We start from the raw sequence: 20,511 nt of genomic DNA on the forward strand, positions 1-20,511 counted from the left end.
AATAGTTTTTTTAATTTTCAATATTATTAATTTCTCCTTTTAATTTTAGAATTTCAAGTTTAGTATTTGATTGGGGGGGTTTAAATTCACTTTTTTCTAGCTTTTTAAGTTGCAAGCCCAATTCATTGATCTTTTCTTTCTCTATTTTCTTCAAGTAAGCCTCTAAAGATATAACATTTCCCACAAATTTTGGTATAATGTCTCATCATTGTCATTATCCTAAGTGAAGTTATTAATTGTGTCTATAATTTGCTGTTTCACACAATCATTCTTTAAGATGAGATTATTTAGTTTCCAATTACTTTTTGGTCTACTTATACCTAACTTTTTCTTGAATGTAATTTTTAATGCATTGTGATCTGAAAAGAAAGCCTTTACTATTTCTACCTTCCTGCATTTAACTTTGAGATCTTTAGTCCTAATATATGGTCAATTTTTGTATAGGTTCCATGAACTGCTGAGAAGAAAGTATACTCCTTTTGTGTCACATTCAGTTTTCTCCAAAGATCTATCATACCTAATTTTCCTAATATTCTATTTACCTCTTTAATTTCTTTCTTATTTGTTTTGTGGTTTGATTTATCTAATTATGAGATCTCCCACTATGATAGTTTTGTTGTCTATTTCTCCTTGCAACTCCCTTAACTTCTCCTTTAGGAAGTTAGATGCTATACCACTTGGTGCATATATATTTAGTATTGATATTGCTTCATTGTCTATGCTACCCTTTAGCAAAATATAGTTTCCTTCATTTGATTCCCAAAATAAACCTCAGAGGTAGGTGCTATCTTCAGATTATTATGGATTATCAAAGTTTTTTTTTTTTTTTAACAGATAAGGAAAGTAAGCCTGAGAGAAGTGACCTGGCCAGGTTCACAGAGTTTATGCTTAAGGTAGCATTTTTACTCAGCTTTTCCTGACTCTAGGTTGAATACTCTCTTTTGAGCTGGCCATATTGTTCAAATGCCAATTGTATGCTTGTCAAAAAGACTGTTTTATGGAGAATTCACACAGGACAAGGATTTACTTGTTGGTCAGAAGAAGCATTACAAGGATACTCTCAAATCTTTCTTAAGAACTTTAGAATTGATTGTATGTCATGGGAGTCACTGGCACAGGACCATGCAGAATGGTTGTGCCCTCATTAGAGAAAGTGCTGTCCTCTGAGCAAACTATAATTGGATTAGATCAGAAGAAATACAAGATGCACAAAGTTAGAAAGTCCACCCGAAATATTCATAGGGATTATTTGCGCCCAATCTGTGGCAGAGCATTCTGAGCTCCTGTTGGTCTAAACAGCTACAATTACACACACTGTGACTGGACTGTAACATAGTGATGCCATTCTGGCTCTCTTCAAGAATGAAGGACGACTACTTACCAACTAACCAACCAACCAACAAACCAAGTAACCAACATTCCGTCTATTTCACTAGTTAGATACTTAAGTAAAACATTGAGAACTGAAGATCAGAAGATTTCTTGGAGTCTTTGGAACTTGTTTACAATAAGAGTAGGGATGATACAATGAATAGCACCACCTAATAAGTTCACAGTTTCTCTGTTGGTTAGCGATATAACATATCCCTTGAATACACATACACATGATGTGGCCTTTTGTGTCATATCTCTAATACAAAAGTAATAATTACATTTTATGGTACAGATAGGATACTCTATTGGACTTAATTTTTTTTATTGATTAAATATTTTTTATTGATATCTTTTGTCTTTCTCTTCCCTTTATTTGTCAATATTTCTCAGTTTCCCCACTTGGAGAACCATTATTTCCCAAGATAAATAAAAAATAAAAAAGAAAGAGAAAAAAAGTCAGATGAACAAAATTAAACAGCACACCAATCAAATTTCATAGTACATGCAATAGGCTGTCCCCTTTATCCCTGTAAAACAGAGAGAAAGGTGCCTTTTCCTGTCTCTTCTCCAGAGTTAAATTTCATCATTGTACACAAAAACACAGGATTTATTTTGAAGTTGTTTTACATAATTGAATATATCACATTTCAGATTCTTATTTCTCTTTTCATCAGTCTTCCTGTTACTTATTTGACTTTTCAAAACTTTTATACATAATTCATGATCTTCATAATAAAATGGTATGTATATATATATATATATGTACATGTATGTGTATGTGCATTTTTTCAGATGAAGCAAGTGGGATTTAGGGAGGATAAGTGATTTGCTTAACTCCATACATGCAATAAATTAGATGAGCACCCTTCTTATTATACATTATTGGGACCAGGATATTCAGGAAAGCAAACACTAGTCTGAGCAGCACTTCATATTCATGTAGATGTAGATAATATGGGAGAGGGACAGCCTTAGAGTCAGGAATATGGGATTTCAAGCTTCATCTCTGATACATACTGACTTTGTGACTCAAAGAAAATCAATTAAAGTTTCAAATACACTATTGGAGGAGGTAGTTATATCAATCATGCTTTTCATTGAAGGAGTACTGGTCCAGACCAAAATACAAACAATAATAATAATTACAGAAACAAATTCTAACCAAAAATGAAATACTGAGGAAGAAACATTAAAGAAGAAGAAGGTTCTTTGTATTAAGAGCAGATAATTTATTTAAAGCATTTCTAGAATATTACTGTTAGGAAGGAACATTTATGTAGTGCCCTGGACACCCATTTCTTCCCATTCTGATTCAGGATAAGACAATTCCATGGGGCCCACATCACTCCCTTCATTTCTCATTTTTCTTCAGTGTCCTGACCCACAATTTCCTCATGGCATTCTTCACTTCAGCATTTCTTAAGGAGTAGATAACTGGGTTCAAGAGAGGAGTGATCACTGTGTAGAATACGGCTACCATTTTGTCAATAGAAAGTGTGGTGGAGGGTCGCATATAGATGAAGATGCAGGGCCCAAAGAATAAGACAACCACAGTAATGTGTGAGGCACAGGTGGAGAGAGCCTTTTGGCGTCCCTCCTTGCTGTGCCCTCTCAGGTGTACCAAGATGACAGCATAAGAGGTAAGGAGAACCCCAAAACTAATCAGTGAAAGGCTCCCACCATTAACCACAATGAGCTGACCTATGAAGTAAGTGTCAGTGCAGGCAAGTTCCAGCAGAGGGAGTAGGTCACAGAAATAGTGGTCAATCACATTGGGGCCACAGAAGGGTAAACGGAACATGAGGAGAATTTGGGCAATTGAGTGGAGGAAGCCACCCATCCAGGACACCCCCAACAAGAGCCCACACATCTGCTTGTTCATAATTGTCATATAGTGTAGAGGTTTACATATGGCCACGCACCTGTCATAGGCCATTACTGTGAGTAGGAAGATTTCAATACCACCAAAGAAATGCATAAAGAATAGTTGTGTGATACAGCCTTCTAGGGAGATGGTTTTCTTTTTAACAAGTAAATCCACAATGAGTTTGGGAGATGTAGTGGAAGAATAGCAGATCTCCACAAAGGAGAGATGACTGAGGAAGAAATACATAGGAGAGCCAAGGCTGTTGCTGCATTTGATAGTTAACACTATGAGAGAATTCCCCAACACTACAGCAGTATACATGAGCAGAAACACCACAAAGAAAACTCTCTGAACTTCTTGTTTGGAAGAGAATCCTAGAAAAATGAATTCTGTCACATTGCTGGTTGGCAGCATGATTGCTGGTCAAAAGGTCAAGAATTTTTTGAAATCTATAAATCAATAGCTAAAGTCTTAAATCAGAATGGTGGCCAAAGGCAGAACCGCCTATTATTCATAGAATGGTCAACAGGGTAACTGCAAGGGCCAATTTATCAGGTGATAATTAAAAATCAAATTACTGTAAGGATCATTAACAATATAGGATCTGAGGGAGTACAGTTTTCGGATGTAAAAGCACTCTCATCATTGAGATAGGGATTAGTCAGGAAGATCCTTGAGAATGAGAAATGAAGAGGAATCAGCCAGGGCTGTAGAACTTGGGAGACTTATTCAGTGTACCCCAATTTATGACTTTAAACTCTCCTGCTCCTTTTGCTGGAACTGCTGTTCTTGGGTAGGCCACAAAGCATGGGGAATTTGCTAGGAGAGGATCCTGTGAAATGGTGCAAAAGAAGAAATCCAGTCTTTGAAATTAGTTGTGTCATTGTCACAGCAACATAGACTTTGTAAGTCACCTTAAGTGACTTACATTTGTAAGTCATCTCATTTAATCCCTTATTTTATGATCAACAAAACCAAGGCCCAGGGAGTTCAATTTAGCAAGTATTCATTAAGGGTCTACATTATACAATATATCATACAGAGCACCAAAGATAAGGAAGCAAAGGAAACAAAAAGTAGTTTTTGCTTTCAAGGAACTTTTATTCCTCTGGAGGAATATATACACAAACATATATATATATATATATATATATATATATATATATATATATATATATATATATATATATATATATATATATATACACACACACACATATATGCATTATATATATATATATTCACACACACATATATATGCACATATGTGTATATGTTTTAATATATGTAATATATTAATATATATCATCAAATTTATCAATTAAAAGGAATTTACTTTTCCATGCCCCTCTACTCTCCTCCCTCCTTGACAATTAAAAAAAATTGATTTTTTAAAAAACAAATTTACATGACCACATTGGTCATTTCCAAAAATGTACATCTTATTTTTCACTTTGAATCCATCACTTCTCTGCCAGGAAGGAGGTAGCATGCTTCATTGTCAGTCTTCTGGAATCTTGGTTTGATATTGTATAGAACAAAGTTTACAAATCTTTCAAAGTTGTTTTTCAATATAATGTTATTGTTATTGTATAACTATTAGAACCTTCTTTTATTATGGAATTTGGGATAAACCATCTCCACTTAGGATTTAATCCAAAGTCATTCTAAAGGACCTAGGAAGATGTCAATTTTTAATTTTTATTTTCCAATAAATAATATTTTATAAAGATAGTTTTCAGCATTCATTTTTAAATACGATTTTGAGTTTCAATTTTTTAATCTTTCCCTCTCTTTCCCCCTTCTTAAGATAGCAAGCAATCTGATATAGATTATACATGTGCAGAAATGTAAACTTATTTCTATGTTAGTCAAGTTGTAAAATAAGAAACAGAACAAAAGGAAAAGCCGTGAAAAATAAAAACCAACCAAAAAAAGAAAAATAGTATATTTTATTCAATCTGCAATCAGACTCCATATTTCTTTTTCTGGATGTGGATAGCATTATTCATTATGAGAGTTTTGAAATTCTCCTAGGTCATTGTATTGCTGAGAAGAGCCAAGTCAGTTACTGCTGTTAACTATGCACAATGTTCTCTCATTTATGGTCACTTTACTCAGCATCAGTTCATGTAAGTCTTTCTGGATTTTTCTGAAATCTGTCTGCTCACCATTTCCTTCCTTCCTTCTTCCCTTCCTTCCTTCCTTCCTCTCCTTCCCTTTCTTCTCCTTCTCCCTTTCTTTCCCTGATTCCTCCCTTTCTTTTTTTCAGCATTTTTTCTTTTATTACAAGCATACAATATTAATTGGCAAAACACTGAATACAAGCTTCACTATTATGAAGCAATACATTAAGCAATATTCCAAAAAGATTCTTAGGCAAAAAGAAAAACTAGCCACTAAGAGTACAAAAATTACACAGCAACACAAAGCACAAAAATGTAAATTTTCAAATGAAATAGTCATTTCAATATACTGTGATAATTTCAGCTCTTTCCTTTGCCACACAATGATGTTAAAGGCTTAGTGACTGCAATGTTTATTGTACTCTAATTCTAATTTTGTCTCATCTGAGAATTTTTTTTCTTTATGCCCAGTTAAATGTTATTGGGATGCAGTTACACCAATGCTTTACATACATTTTTAAACAAAATTCAAACTTCACCTCATTCTTCAAACATAAGTTTTTATATGAAGGAATTAAATGTAATGATAGCACCAACAAAATGTAATTCCCCACAACTTTTTAAAAGCTTTAATCTTTTCAGAGATGAGAAGTCATTAAAACAAACTAAAATTCCAAGCCAATCTGATGTCCAATTGATTTAGTGCTCTCTCTGTCTCTATCTGTCTCTCTGTCTGTCTCTCTCTTTCTCTCTCTCTCTCTTTCATGATTAATAATTGATCATCATTTCTTATGCCACAATAGTATTCCATAACTTGTTCAGCCTTTCCCTAATTAATGGGAATTCTCTCGATATCCAATTCTTTGCTACCACAAAAGAACTGCTATACGTATTTTTGTACATGTAGGTCCTTTCCCCCTTTTATAATGCCTTTGGGATACAGACCTATTAGTGGTGTTGCTAGACCTAGTTTGAGCGCCCTTTGGACATAGTTCCAAAGTGCTCCCCAGAATGGGAGGATCATTTTGCAATTCCACCAACAGCTAATTGGAAGCTATCCCTTTTTCTCAATTTCCTCAACATCATGGAATTCCAGGGGCACCTACATGGCACAGAGGATAGAGCATTGGCCCTGAAGTCAGGAGGATCTAAATTGAAATCCAGTCTCAGAGACATAATACTTCCTTAGCTGTAGGACCCTGGCCACTTAACCCCAACTGCCTCAGCAAAAAAAGGATCATGGAATTCCTTGGCTTTTTCAAAGAGCCAAATCCAGTTTGCTTTTACAAACCCAAATGTAGTAGGTAGACAATAGTTACATAAGAATAGTTACATACATCAATAACTGGATTTTACTAAGAACACAATCCTGATGAGATTGAATTCTTGGTGAAGTTAAAAAAAACCCCTCCAAACTCTAAACATGTGCTTAATTAATGTTTGGTGATTAAATTACTTCCAGAGCTGAATAGAATTGATCACAGAATACAATTATATGCTACAGATCTTTTTTTAAAAACACTTCCCTGATTTCTCTGTGTATATGTACATATATATATATATATATATTCCCCCCCCCCCCAGGCTGGGGTTAAGTGACTTGCCCAGGGTCACACAGCTAGGAAGTGTTAAGTGTCTGAGATCAGATTTGAACTCGGGTCCTCTTGAATTCAAGGCTGGTGCTCTATCCACTGCGCCACCTAGCTGCCTCACTCTTATATTTTTAAAGCTCTAGTGAAAAAAGCCTTTTGGATCCTGAGCTTGTAAAACATCTAAAAAAAAGTTAAACATGGCTCAGGCTTAGGGTTGACTTTAAAACCTGGTCACTCAACTTATTCCATTTCTCTCTCTTTTTTTATAATAGTTTCTATTTACCAGATATATACATGGGTAATTTGACACTTGCCAAACCTTTTGTTCTAATTTTTTTCCTCCTTCGCCCCTCCCCCCAGATGGCTGGTTGACCAATACATGTTAAATATGTTAAAGTAAAAACTCCATTTCTCTTAATTAGATAACCAGAAGGAGCATGATTTGTCCTCCCTGGCATTCCTTTTGACTCCCTGAGCATCTGGAAATTAGAATCATTTTCTTTTTGAAAGTCCCTGGGAGTTCATAAGAACTGTTTCTAGTATCAGCTATGCTTAAGAAGTAAGAAGGTCTTCCCAACCCAAAGCTGACTAGCTAGAATTATGAGACTTTACAGAACATGAGGGATCTTAGGCCCAGAGATCAATCAATTAACATTTATTAAGCATTTACTTTATTGCAGACATTGTGCTAAGGGTTGGGATACAAAGAAAGACAAAAGGCAGTCTCTGCTTTTAAGAGGTTCACAGTCTAATGTTATAGAGATAAACAAGTCAACTGCAGTAGCAGAGGCTGAATACATGACTTGTGAATTTACAACCAATACTTTTCTAGAGCTGCTTCTTGGAATATAGAATTTGAGAATTATAAGGGACTCTAGTGGTCATTTAGTCCAACCTCCACCTGAAGAAGAATCCTTACTAAAAAGATCCTGACAAGTGTCTGCTCAAAGATCTATTGTGAGGGAGAACTTCTTTCCATTGGCTTCCATGATTAACTATTTTACTTTTGGATCATTTAAGGTAGGTCTTTCCAACCTGAGATCCATCAACTTCTAAAAAAAATTTGGTAACTTTCAATGTAATGGAATTTCACATATCTCATTTTAATAATGTTTTATTCTTTATATATTTAACCCTGAGAAAGGTTCCAAGGACTTCAATAGGTTAGCTAAGGGGTCCATGACAAACACTCACATTCACCATGAAGATCTCCTTTTCTATTAAAACATTAATTTCATCCTTCAGCACAGTTGGGCTTCCACTTCAGTGGGAGTCCAGAAAATCCAAGGGAAGACAAAGAGGAAAAAACAATGAAATTGGGCTTCTCAGGGGACCAGGCACAGGAAGCTCTGAATTCCTGGTCTCCCTCCACATTCTTTACCTTTTCTGAATCACAGCAATCATGGATGGCGGATGAGCAGCTCCAAACTATCTCATCTCACATTTTAGCTTAAGGAGCTGTCAGGAAACTGGAGAAAAATAGATGAGATATCTCAGAAGCAAATCTATGAACCTATTTTGATCTATAATATAATATCTGAATAATCCAAGCTGAAAGGGAATATTTAGGTCAACCCTCTCATTGCAGAGATGTAATTTAATTCCACCATTGTCTAAGTATCTACCGAGTGCAAAGTGTTGTTAGACACTAGAGATACAAAGCAAGGACAAAACAGTCACTCCCCTCTGGGAGCTTAGATTTTGCTGAGAGGAAACTGCTTAGAGAAATAAAATTGGAATGCCTCAGAGATAGTAAATTGCAGTCAGGATTCTAACCCAGAACTTCTACCTCAAAATGCAGGTGATTTGTCATTAAGCCAAGTAATGTAGCTAATTTTATATATAGAAGCAGTTAAAGAACAAGCCTTACGACATCCTTCATATGAAATATGACAATATAAGGAACCAGGGACACCAGTTTCACTATAAAGATTTCAGGAAGACTTAAAATTAATTTCACAGAGAACCAGGATCTTATGGCTAGCTATTAAATTATTAATAATTCAAGAATTAGAAAAAAGACTTCAATTAATCTCCTTAGTCATTGTTTCTAGTCAGAGCTATGGAAAGGAATCTATCCCTGTTCTTTCTTTGAATAGACAAATTTAATCATTTAAAAAAATCCTTCCTAAGGATGTATGATCTGAGACTTGGTCAAGTATAGTGATTTTCATAGAGGAAAGGTCTTTTTAAAAAACAAATTTTTTTTTATTATCCGATATTTTTCTCCTCACTTCCTACTCAACAACAACAATAGCAAAAAAGAAAAAAAAACCAACAACCTTATAACAAATATACATAGATAATTCCATTTCTGAGGAATAGCTGATACCAGTTAGCAGAAAATCAGCACTCCCCAACCTTCTGTTTATTCACCACATTACCTGAAAGTGACTTCCCTCTTTCTCTAACTAAGCAGCCTGGGAAGATTGCTATGATGCTTGAGGAGTGCCAGCCAAACATGGAATAATAATAGCCCAACAAGAGAAAGTCAGAACCCACCTCAGTATGTGGATTCAGCTAAGAAAATTTCCCTTCTTATCTGAGATTAGATATAAGGGGTGAAGTAGAAATAGATACCCAGATTTCAGCTTATCTTGTTCTAAAAGCCACCAGTCAATAAGATGATTGGGGAAAAAAGCCCAAAGTTTATCTAATGGAAAACAGAATTGGGGAATTGAGGTCCCTGAAGCTTCCTATTGTCTCCTGTCGGGGGACTTTCCCCAGTAGACTAAATTAAATTTGTAAGTTAAGGAACCTTTGTTCTAATTCCCAGCTTCTTAAATTGTGCTCATGACCCCCAAATCTTATAACTGAATTGACAAATTCAATTGACAAATTATGACTTATTATTACTATATGTTTTATTTGAATGACTACTTTATATATCCATATCCCTAGGATCCCATGAAAAATTTTCAGGTAAACAGGGTTCATGAGTGGAAAAAGTTTAAGAAGCCTTGGTCTAATTGATCAGATAAAAAAAGAAACTACTGCTTTTCATCATATATTAAATTGATTTGACATTTTTAATGAAATCTTGATACATAGCTTAACTGTAAATCTGGAGAAACTATGATGGTTTGAGAGAAATTGAGCAAGGGAATCCTTTCTTTTTTATTGTTTTCTTTATTTTTCTGGTTATAATGTACATTTAAAAATACACATTATTTTATGAATAATGTTAGGAGACAAAAATCAGAACAAAATGGAAAATCATGAGAGGAAAAAAATGAAAGAAAAAGGAAAAAAGTGAAATGAGCAAGTATTACATTCATTCTCCATAATTCTCTCGCTGGATACAAATGGCATTTTCTATCTACAGTTTATTGGAATTGCCTTGGATCACTGACCCACTGAGAAGAACCAAGTCTTTCAAAGTTGAACATTGCACAATCTTGCTGTCATTGTGTACACTGTATTCTTGTTCTACTTGTTTTCTCAGCATCAGTTCATGTAAATCTTTCCAAGCCTTTCTAAAATCAGCTTGTCCATAATTTTTTATAAAATAATAACATTGCATTAGTTTCATATATTATAACTTATTCAGCCACTCCCCAACTGATAGGCATTTACTCACTTTCCAAGAGAATTTATTTCTTGAGACAAATAGGTTTAACTCTTTTTAAGAATTCTTTTTATGTTTCTTAAGGTAAGTCTTGGAAAGAAATACAAAGAGAATTTTTAAGAGAATCAAATAGTGGTACATGTTTCTCCAGAAATTCATACTTGTAGAGATAGGTAAAGATAACTTTAGCACTCCCCACTGATGCATTGTAAATAATTATTTTTTGTTTGTTACAGTGTTAACAAATTTTATAGAAAGTAATTTTAGTACTTATTTAAGTCTAGGAAGTTAAATCGGGGCTGGAAAATGAAAACAACTCTGAGGTACCATCTAACACCTCTCTGATTGGCTAATATGATAGAAAAGGAAAATGAGGTTTAGAGGGGATGTGGGAAAGTTGGGGCACTAACACATTGTTGGTGGAGTTATGAACTGATTCAGTTATTTTGGAGAGCAATCTGAAACTTTGTCCAAAAGACTATAAAACTGTGCATTATACTTTGATCCATCAATACTACTACCTGGTCTGTATTCCAAAGAGATGATAAAAAAAAGACCTATATTGTACAAAAATATTTGTTGTCACAATCCTCTTTGAGAATGAAGGACAAATGACATCAGGAAGGGGATGCCATGACATGCAAGTGAATTGGATTTGAGTGAAGGAGGGCTAAGGAAGGCCTGGGTCCAGTGGCAAGATATAGGTCAAGATGACTAAAGGTGGTCCCTAAAGCTAAGTAGAAGTTGAGGCAAAGAATATCCTCTTTCACCTAATCAAAAAAATCCAAATAATTGAATAAATCTGGGAGGGGAAGGCCTTCATGGTTTTTAGCCAAAACAGAAATCACTGCTATTTACATTCAATCTGAATCAAACTAGACTAAAATGACTAAACAGACTTGGCCTAGGACTCATTAGTAGCTAATTAAAATCAGATTGGTTTAAGGCCTGCTCCATGAGAAAGAAATCTAGCCAGTAAACCATAGTAGCTCTTTTGTGGCAGCAAAAAATTGAAAATTGAGGGGTGTCCATTCAATGGGGAAATGGCTGAACAAGTTGTGGTATATAAATGTAATGAATTACTATTGTGTTATAACAAGTGATAAGTAGGCAGTTTTCAGAAAAAAGCCTGAAAAGACTTAGATGAACTGATGCAAAGTAAAGGGAGCAGAATCAGAAGAATATTGTAGGCAGTAATAGCAACATTCTATGTTGATCAAATGTGAATGACATAGCTATTTTCAACAAAACAATGATCTAGGTCAAGCCCAAAAGATTTATGTTGAAAAATGTTATTCATCTCCAGAGAATGAAGTCATGGTATCTGAATGCAGAATGAAGAATATTATTTTTCATTTTTTTCTTTTAGTGTGTTTCTTATTTAACATGACTAATATGGAAATATATTTTACATGATTGCACATGTATAACCCATATCCATCTTAGGGAAAGGGAAAGTAAAGGAAGGAGGGAGAAAATTTAGAACTCAAAATTTTAAAAAAAGTATGTTAAAATTGTTTTTATATATAATCATTCCCAATTCCCAATTACATATGGGAAAAATGGTATTTAAAAAGATAGGAGCTTGACCTACAATTTCATTGGTTTAGGGAACTCTCAGAAGAGAAAACTCCTCTCAGTGAAGGTTGTTATCTTCTTTGATGCTTATAGAGATTAAGAGAAATTGATGTAGCACTTTATTTCATTTTTTTTCAAAGGACATTCACATCCATGATTCTAATGGAGTCTGAGTCTTAGAAATCAGTAGCTATCAATATTTTGTTATGATATTCTCTTAACCCCCCACAACGTAGAATGGATAACTGTATTGGGAAATAGCGTTTCAATTTACTTCTTCCTCATTGTCAGTTTGAACACAGAATGTTAGGGAAAATCTGTTACTTTATAAACTCATTAGTGATAATGTTGCTTCAAAAGGAAATTTTAATATAACTGATGGATTTGAAAATCAAAATGATGTAATTTGGGAAAACTGAAATGGACTTGATTTGATGGAATTCAAGTGATATCAGGAAGAAGTGCAATACTTTAAGTAGCAACTAAAATATGCGTTTTCTTATAATTTGGTTATATAGCATGTTTCAAAAATAATCATTCATACTGATAAATGTGAATTATACACAGTTTGAAAAGTTGTTACAAGAGTAACCAAAGCATTCAATGAAAAGAAAAACTGCAAAATTGTATAATGATACGGGTTTAAAGTATTCATTAGCTTTCTTGTGTTAAAGTACTTCAAGGATTATTTGAACTAAAAAAAAAAACCCAGCAGGAAGGCAGAAATCACACTCTTTTTTTTTTTTTTAAGGAAGTTTACTTTTATTTTATTTTATTTTTGTTTTTTTTTTTATTTATTTTACACACTACTTTTAAACTAAATGTCTTGTAAAACTTGCATATTGAGTATATATTTTGAAACATTGAAGATAAATTTTTGAGGATTTTCAAATTTATACTCCAAACCAGAAAGATAACTATATGTTTGTATGCATATAAATAAACAAACAAATAAATAAATTAGGACCATGGATGAATTGATAAAATAATATTTTGATATTTTTTCTTGCTCATTTAAAATTTTTTTGCCTTGAAAATGAAATAGAGTAAATAATGAAATAACTGCTCATCAGTCATTTAGTCTGTCTACAGAAACTATTCTCACCTTAAAGATATTTCTAAATGTGACTATTGATTTTCCAAGGGCAAATTTCAGGTCGTAACATAGTATCTGATACATAGTAGATACTTAATCGATTCTTGTTGATAGATTGAAACATGTTTATTCATTGTTAATCTGCTGGAAGTAGAATGGTGAATGGTCCAGAATAGAATGATTTCTTATGATTGCATGTTGAAACCAGAATTTGAACCTGATAATTTTATTATGTTTTGCTGTTAGGTTCTTACTAAGTGCTAATGAGATAATGAGATATTAGGTTCTTACTAAGTGCTAAGTCGGTACTTGACAATTCTCAGTTCCTGCCTTTACTGGGAGTTTTACTTGTGAACTCCTGGGGAGGAGCTTGCATGCTTAGGAGGAGCAAGTTCATTGGTTGAAGTAATTTTTCCCAGAAGCCCTTGCATTATCCCACGCCCATTCTCTGGGAGGTTAAAAGAGGGTGGCACTCGAGAGATAGAGAATCTTGTCTGGACCAAACTTGAGGTGGCTCTCTGCAGGAAGGAAAGTCACTACTCTGGACCAGAGTTGATGGCAACTGTCTGGAGACAACAGCTCTCTACAGGAAGAAGAATCTGTCGGAGAGATTTGAGTTGACACAGCAGATCTCCTCCCAGAGAGCAATTGGCACCTTCTGGAGACAACAGCACATTACATTTTGCTATGAAGGAATAGAGGGAATGGGAAAGGAAGTGGCAGTCTATTTCCATTCCAGTATGAGATACTGGTGAGCTTTGTTTTATAGCAATACTTGGAGTGTCATTCTGATTTAGGGAGGGGAGAGGGGTCTAAATAGCCACAGAGCAAAAGTAGAATCAAAGACTGTCTTTTAGGTGTTGTAATTTGCTAGGATTCATCTGTGTAAAACATGAATTCTTGTTTTGTCACAAAATAAGGGACAAAAGACTTGAGGATGACTTGAAATATTAGGTGAGCTAATGACAAAGACTAGACTTATATTCATAAATAAAGGACATTGGCCTGGGATGGAAAAAGACTGACCTAGCTCTGGTCACAAGTTCTGCCATTAACTAACTAGGTGTCCTAAGCACTCATTTTACTTCAATAGGTCTTGCTTCCTCATTTTCAGAATCAGTGACTTGTATTAGAGCAGTAATCTGTTTGAAAACATTTAAGAACTGGCTCTCTGAAAAAGAAATATGCAAGACATGTGCTTAATTTAATTTGTATTATTAAAATTTCTCCATCATATTCTTAGGCATAGACAAATCATAAAATAATGCATTAAGCCTTAATGTGTAGGATTTACTGATTTCTGAAGTGTCTCTGTTCACTTTGAAAGTCTAATAATCAATTCATCTTAGCCAGTTTAAAGCTGACTCCAACAAACTCCTGGACTAAAAGATCTTTAAAATATTTCCCAACACTAACATTTGATGATTCTAGGAGCCCGTCCAGTGGAGGCTGTGTTTCTGTCTAAATATAGGTTAATATCCATAGAATTTTTTTAAATTTATGGGTGGTGTTGGTGTTGGGGTGTGTGTTTGTGTGTGCAGATGGATATGTGTGTGATAAAAAAGCAAATTAGGGTATATATGATACACCTAAGTAGCCATGGTAGCTTTTTAATCAGTTTACCAAGGCTTTCTGAAGATAGAGTGGGTACAGCAGAAAAAAGACACTCCTTCATTCTGATTCTGAAGGGGGAAGAAGAGATTAATCAAATGGTTCCTAGGTAGAAGTCCAGGATTTCTGATTAGACTAATTAATCTGTAAATTTATCTTAGTCTTCTGGGGAAAGGCCCTTGATAGGGAATGCTCAAAAGCCTCAGGGACCACAATTCCCTGATTTCAAATTTTTTTATCTCCTAAACTTAAAGCTTCTTCAGAATAGAAATACTTGCTTCTGATTCTTCTAAGGTCAGTAGCTTTTAGAACAGAAAGGGCTAAGGCAGGAATAACTCTGTGGCTCTGATCTCAGTGAGAAGAATGGTGATGAATTGGTTTGGCTAAATCTATAGTCTGAGGTGGGTACAATCCTAGAAGTTCTTATTTATTTGGCACCCTTAAAGTGCTACAGCAAACTTCCTGCCACTCACTAAGAGGGAAGATACTTTTTCAGCTGAGCTCCTCTTAGAGAATGAGCTCAATAAAGAGAAGGCCAAAGAGATATTTTTTAGTTATTTGATGTCCCAAAGATTCTTCCTTCTAGAAATCAACTAATTTGGCTACATGTTTTTCTGTCAGACATCTCTGGGAGGAATAAAAAAGATCAGGATGACCACATTCATTTAATTTGGGAAAGGAAGGAGGTAACTTTATTGCCATGATTGACTAGGGACAGTGATCGAGATGTTTTTTAAAGTCTGTTTTTTTTTTTAAAAAATAATTCTTTGGTTTATTGAACTAACAGAGCCATAAGGTTCTCATATTCTTTTAAAAATGACCATTTTGTTCTTCCTGGGATCTCAATAAAAATATTCTGTTGATCACCATTTTTTGCTTTTCTTCTTTAAAAGGCTTATTTAGGGATGTTTTCTACAAAGAAAAAGACTAGCTGTATTGTATGTGACATGGTAGAAATAACTGTTCATTTGGAGCTAGAAGTTGTGATGTACAATCCTGATTTTGCTATTTATAAATAGTGTGATATTGAGTGAATAATTAATTCTCTGCAGTTTCTCCTTTAGTAGAATTTGGGAGCAGGGATTATTATGTTTTGTCTTAATATACCAAGAGTCTAGCAAAATGTAACCTTACACAGAGCAAGTTACTATTAATGGTTAATGAGTGAATCTTTAGGAGGCCAGGACTAATTTCATCAAAATTTTTTTTTTAAATTTTATTTTAATAGTTTTTATTGATCAGATACATGCATGGGCAATTTTATAACATTGACAATTGCCAAACCTTTTGTTCTAATTTTTCCCCTCCTTCCCTCCCCCCCGCCAGATGGCAAGTTGACCAATACATGTTAAATATGTTAAAGTATAAATTAAATACAATATATGTATACATAGGACTAGATAATTTCTAAGATTTTGTTTTGAAAGGAAAATTCTCCATTTGGGCTTTCACGGTGAAAAATGAGGCAAAACTCAGGACAAAGAGAATTGAGGGGATTTCATTATAAGTATACCAAGGAAGCAAAATGTTGCTGAGCTGATGACTGGCCTCAAGGTGGAGACAGCTTTAATAAGTAACTGTAATGTCAAGGACCCTAGTTCTTCAGCAAAAGTGTTTGATATCTTGTTTCTCAGTTCCTCTGCAAGGTAGCAAGAATATAACAATTATCAGACAGGGATATGTGACAAAGAGAAGGTGATACACAAAATTCAGATCTGATGTCTCCTTCCTCGCCAGAACCTCCCCCAACAGTAATTGATCAGCAGGACTGGGGACAATAGGATGCTAAGTCAATATAATTTATGACAATGCTTTTCAGCTTTGATTATTAATCCAATTATACACATTAATAGACTTACGGCCTCATGGCTAGAAGCAAGATCTCATAAATTTATCTAAAATTTCTGACAGTTTCCTGAGCTTTTGTTGAATGTGATAGGAAGTCAAGTGGAATGGTTATGTTCCAGGAGAGATGGGGCAAGGCTTGGACCAAGGGGCAGTATGAGTTGAGAGCAACAGTCTATTCTGAGCCTTGTCCTCTGAAAGGACATTTCTCCTTTTGTTTTCCAGTCCAACTTTGGATGATCTTCATCAGACTGGTATAATACTACTTACTCTCAGAGACTCACCTTAATTAATCAGCACACATTTATTAAGAATATATTATATTGTACTAGATGCCTGGGAAATGGGGACAAAAGTCAGTCATTGCCTTTGAGAAGCTTACATTCCTTTTGGAAGATAATGCACACACACACACACACATATACATATGGAGAGAAAAAATGAAAAAAATAGAAACAAGATAATTTGGGAAAAGATCAGGCATAAGCAGCTGAGAGGAAGATGAGGAAAAATTTCATGGAGAAGTTAGTGCTTGAGTTGAGACTTGAAAGAAAGGGTTCTAATAGTTGAATGTGCAGAGGGATTACCTTGCAGGTTCCCTGGACAATGACAGAGATAAAAGATATCTTGCTGTATGTGAAAAGGACTAAAACAGCCAATTTGGCTTGTCTGGAGAGTGTGTGAAAAGAGAAGAATAAAGGAGGTGATTAAGGATGGCTGTTGGGAATCCCACTTGTGTGTGACCTTGATCAAATCATTTAATCCTTTGCACTTGGTTTCCTAAATTATAAAATGGGAGGGTTGATCTATGTGATTTCTAAGATCCTTTTAGAATCATATTAAAAACTTTCTTAAAAATGTAGAATGAATTGCTTTGAGATCAATGGATGGGGTCCCCCCTCCTTGTAGGTCTTCAAGCAGAGACTCAATGATTACTAGGATGTCTTATGGTAGCTGTTCTTTTGTGGGTCTGAGTTAGATTACATGATGGCTGAGGTTCCTTGCAGCCCACAGCTTCTCTGATTAACTGGAGTTGTGTAGTACAGTGGCAGAGTCCTAGATCCGAAGTCAAAGGTTCTGTGTTTGAGTTTGCCTCTGTAATTTTCTAACTTGTGTGACTGACCTTTGAGTGAGAAACTTTACTCTGGGTCTTGATTTCTTTATTTGTATAATAAAAGATGTTGGTATAAATGATCTCTACCATATATATATATACACATATATATATACATATATATACATACATATGTATATGTATGTATATATACATATATGTGCATATATATATGGTAGAGATCATTTCAGAGTTCAGAGCTAATATATATATATGTAAGCTCTGAACCCTGTCATGGGAAATGGGAGTTTTTGTACTATCCTAGGCATAAGAGACATCAGAGACGTTCCTCAGTAATGCCTGATAATTGGGGTCCAAAAAAGAAAAGTAGAATTCTAATCATGGAATCAGAAATTCACAGAATTCAAGAGTCAGAAGGGAGCTTAGCATCTTTCTAATACAACTTATATGCAAAAGGAATCCCCACTGTTCTCTCCCATCAAGTGATCAGCCCCTTTTAAAGATCTCCAAAGTAGTGGGTGTGTCACTTTATTCCACCTTGGACAGCTCCACTTATCAGGAGCCTTTTCCTGACATTAAAGATAATCTGCAGCTTTACAATTTTTTATTCATTGCTCCTGATTCTGCCTTTTTCAACAAAGCCTCAAAATCCAAATTCTTCTCCCCATGACAGACCTTTAGATAATTGAAACCAGCTTCCATATATTCACTGAAATTTTTCTTCTTCATTTCCAGTTTTTTCAACTTAATCCTCATGTGACAAACATTTAAAATCCTTTAAAATTCTGGGTTTCATTCTCTGGACACTTTCTAGCTTTTCAATTTCCTTCTCAAAATTTAATGTATTATTATTATTATTATTATTACTACCAGATCCTTTATTTCATTTTGGTAGAAATACTTCCACTGAGAATCTTCTTCCATCAAAACAGATTAGCATCAGCTCTGTAAACCATAGTTCCAAAGAGTGATCTGGGGCAATGAGAAGTTAAATAATCTGCCCAGGGTCACATGTCAGGCATTTGGAGAGGATTGATAGTAATAAAACCATTATAGAGAGCAAGGCAATATCATTCAGGGATAGAACAGTGAATTTAAGTCTAAGGCAGCTGCTTTTCAATCTAAATTGAGACTCAGTTGCCACTTCAATAAAATGGGGGTTATGGTGGGGCAAAATGGGACAGATTTCCGTGACCTACTTCATTTGACTTAAGAGAATTCTATAGCTGTGTAACATTGGACATTTCCCTTCAGTTCCCTGACCTCTAGCTTCTCTGCAAAATGGAATTTGAAGAAGATAATCTCTAAAGTCTTTTTTAGTTCTAAATCCCAATTCTACATTTATTCTATAACAATATCTACTATTTTCACTGAGAGGATGTATTGCTTTGTATCATTGTAGATGACCTTTCACTAAGAGAATTGTCCGGATCCTTGGTTGCCTAAGACCAGGAGCTCCATCTGAAAGATCAGAAGAATAAAGTTAAAAAAGTAGAAAGAATCTGGAGACCTAATGGTCACCATCCCTCCTAGATCATTGCATTACACATCCTCAAAGAACTTATTTTCCAAAGTTTTATCCTCTATTCTGGAAGACTACTCCCCAGTTCTTGCCTTGATTTATTGATCTGAAACCTACATAATCACATCACAGTGTCTCCTTGTTCACTATCTTTTGCCTTCCTTGGGTTTACTTTACAGATTGTTTTCCTGCACTGTCTTTGTGATCTTTGGGAATCACTTTGACCAGATTTTGGGGAATCTATTCTGGTGGTTTATATAGAATAGTTTACTGCCCAAAGTCGTCTAAAACTGTGTGCTCTAGCTTTTCACTTTTGATTCAGAAGTAATGGTACAGCCTGGAAATGTGACAGAATTCATTTTTCTAGGACTCTCTCATAATCTAAAGATTCAGAGAATTTGTTTTGTGCTGTTTTTGTTCTTGTACGTGAGTATTGTATTGGGGAATTCTCTCATTGTGTTGATTGTCAATTTCAGCAAGAACCTTGATTCCCCCATGTATTTCCTCCTCAGTCACTTCTCTTTTGTGGAGATCTGTTATTCCTCAACTACTTCCCCCAAACTTATTGCAGATTTACTTGCTGAGAGGAAATCCATCTCTCTAGAGGGCTGCCTCACCCAAGTGTTCTTTATCCACTTCTTTGGTGGCATCGAGATGTTTGTTCTCATAATAATGGCTTATGACCGATACTTGGCCATCTGTAAGCCTCTGCACTACATGTCCATTATGAACCCTTGGATTTGTGGCCTCCTGGTTGGCACGGCCTGGTTGGGAGGCTTTTTACACTCAACTGCCCAAATTCTCCTTATATTCAACTTACCCTTTTGTGACTCTAATGTGATTGACCATTATTTCTGTGATGTTCTCCCTCTGTTGGAACTGGCCTGCACGGACACCTTCTTCATTGGGTTGCGTATTGTGGCTAATGGAGGGAGCCTGACAGTGGTCAGCTTCATAATTCTCCTGACTTCTTATAGTGTGATCTTGTTCCATCTAAGGGGGCACAGTAAGGAAGGACGCCGAAAAGCCCTCTCCACATGTGCTTCCCATATCACTGTAGTTGTCTTATTCTTTGGACCCTGTGTCTTCATCTACCTGAGGCCCAACACCACTTGCTACATGGACAAAATGGTGGCCATATTCTACACAGTGATTACTCCCCTCCTCAACCCAGTCATCTATTCCTTGAGGAATGCTGAAGTGAAGAATGCCATGAGGAAGCTGTGGGTCAGAATGGTGAAACAAGGAGAGACATGA

At 35.2% G+C, this 20,511-nt stretch overlaps 2 protein-coding genes across 2 annotated transcripts; one reads left to right on the forward strand and one right to left on the reverse strand.

The window, feature by feature from the left end:
• Positions 1 to 2,725: 2,725 nt before the first annotated feature.
• LOC141546472 (olfactory receptor 4X2-like) lies at positions 2,726 to 3,655 on the reverse strand. Its single transcript, XM_074274311.1, has one exon. The coding sequence runs from the start codon at positions 3,653 to 3,655 to the stop codon at positions 2,726 to 2,728; it is 930 nt and encodes a 309-aa protein (XP_074130412.1).
• A 15,926-nt stretch (positions 3,656 to 19,581) lies between these two features.
• Positions 19,582 to 20,511, forward strand: LOC141547352 (olfactory receptor 4X2-like). Its single transcript, XM_074275796.1, has one exon. It carries the CDS (start codon positions 19,582 to 19,584, stop codon positions 20,509 to 20,511), a length of 930 nt encoding a protein of 309 aa, XP_074131897.1.

This window comes from Sminthopsis crassicaudata, chromosome 6 (assembly GCF_048593235.1).
Source record: "Sminthopsis crassicaudata isolate SCR6 chromosome 6, ASM4859323v1, whole genome shotgun sequence".
Classification (NCBI taxonomy): Eukaryota; Metazoa; Chordata; class Mammalia; order Dasyuromorphia; family Dasyuridae; genus Sminthopsis; species Sminthopsis crassicaudata.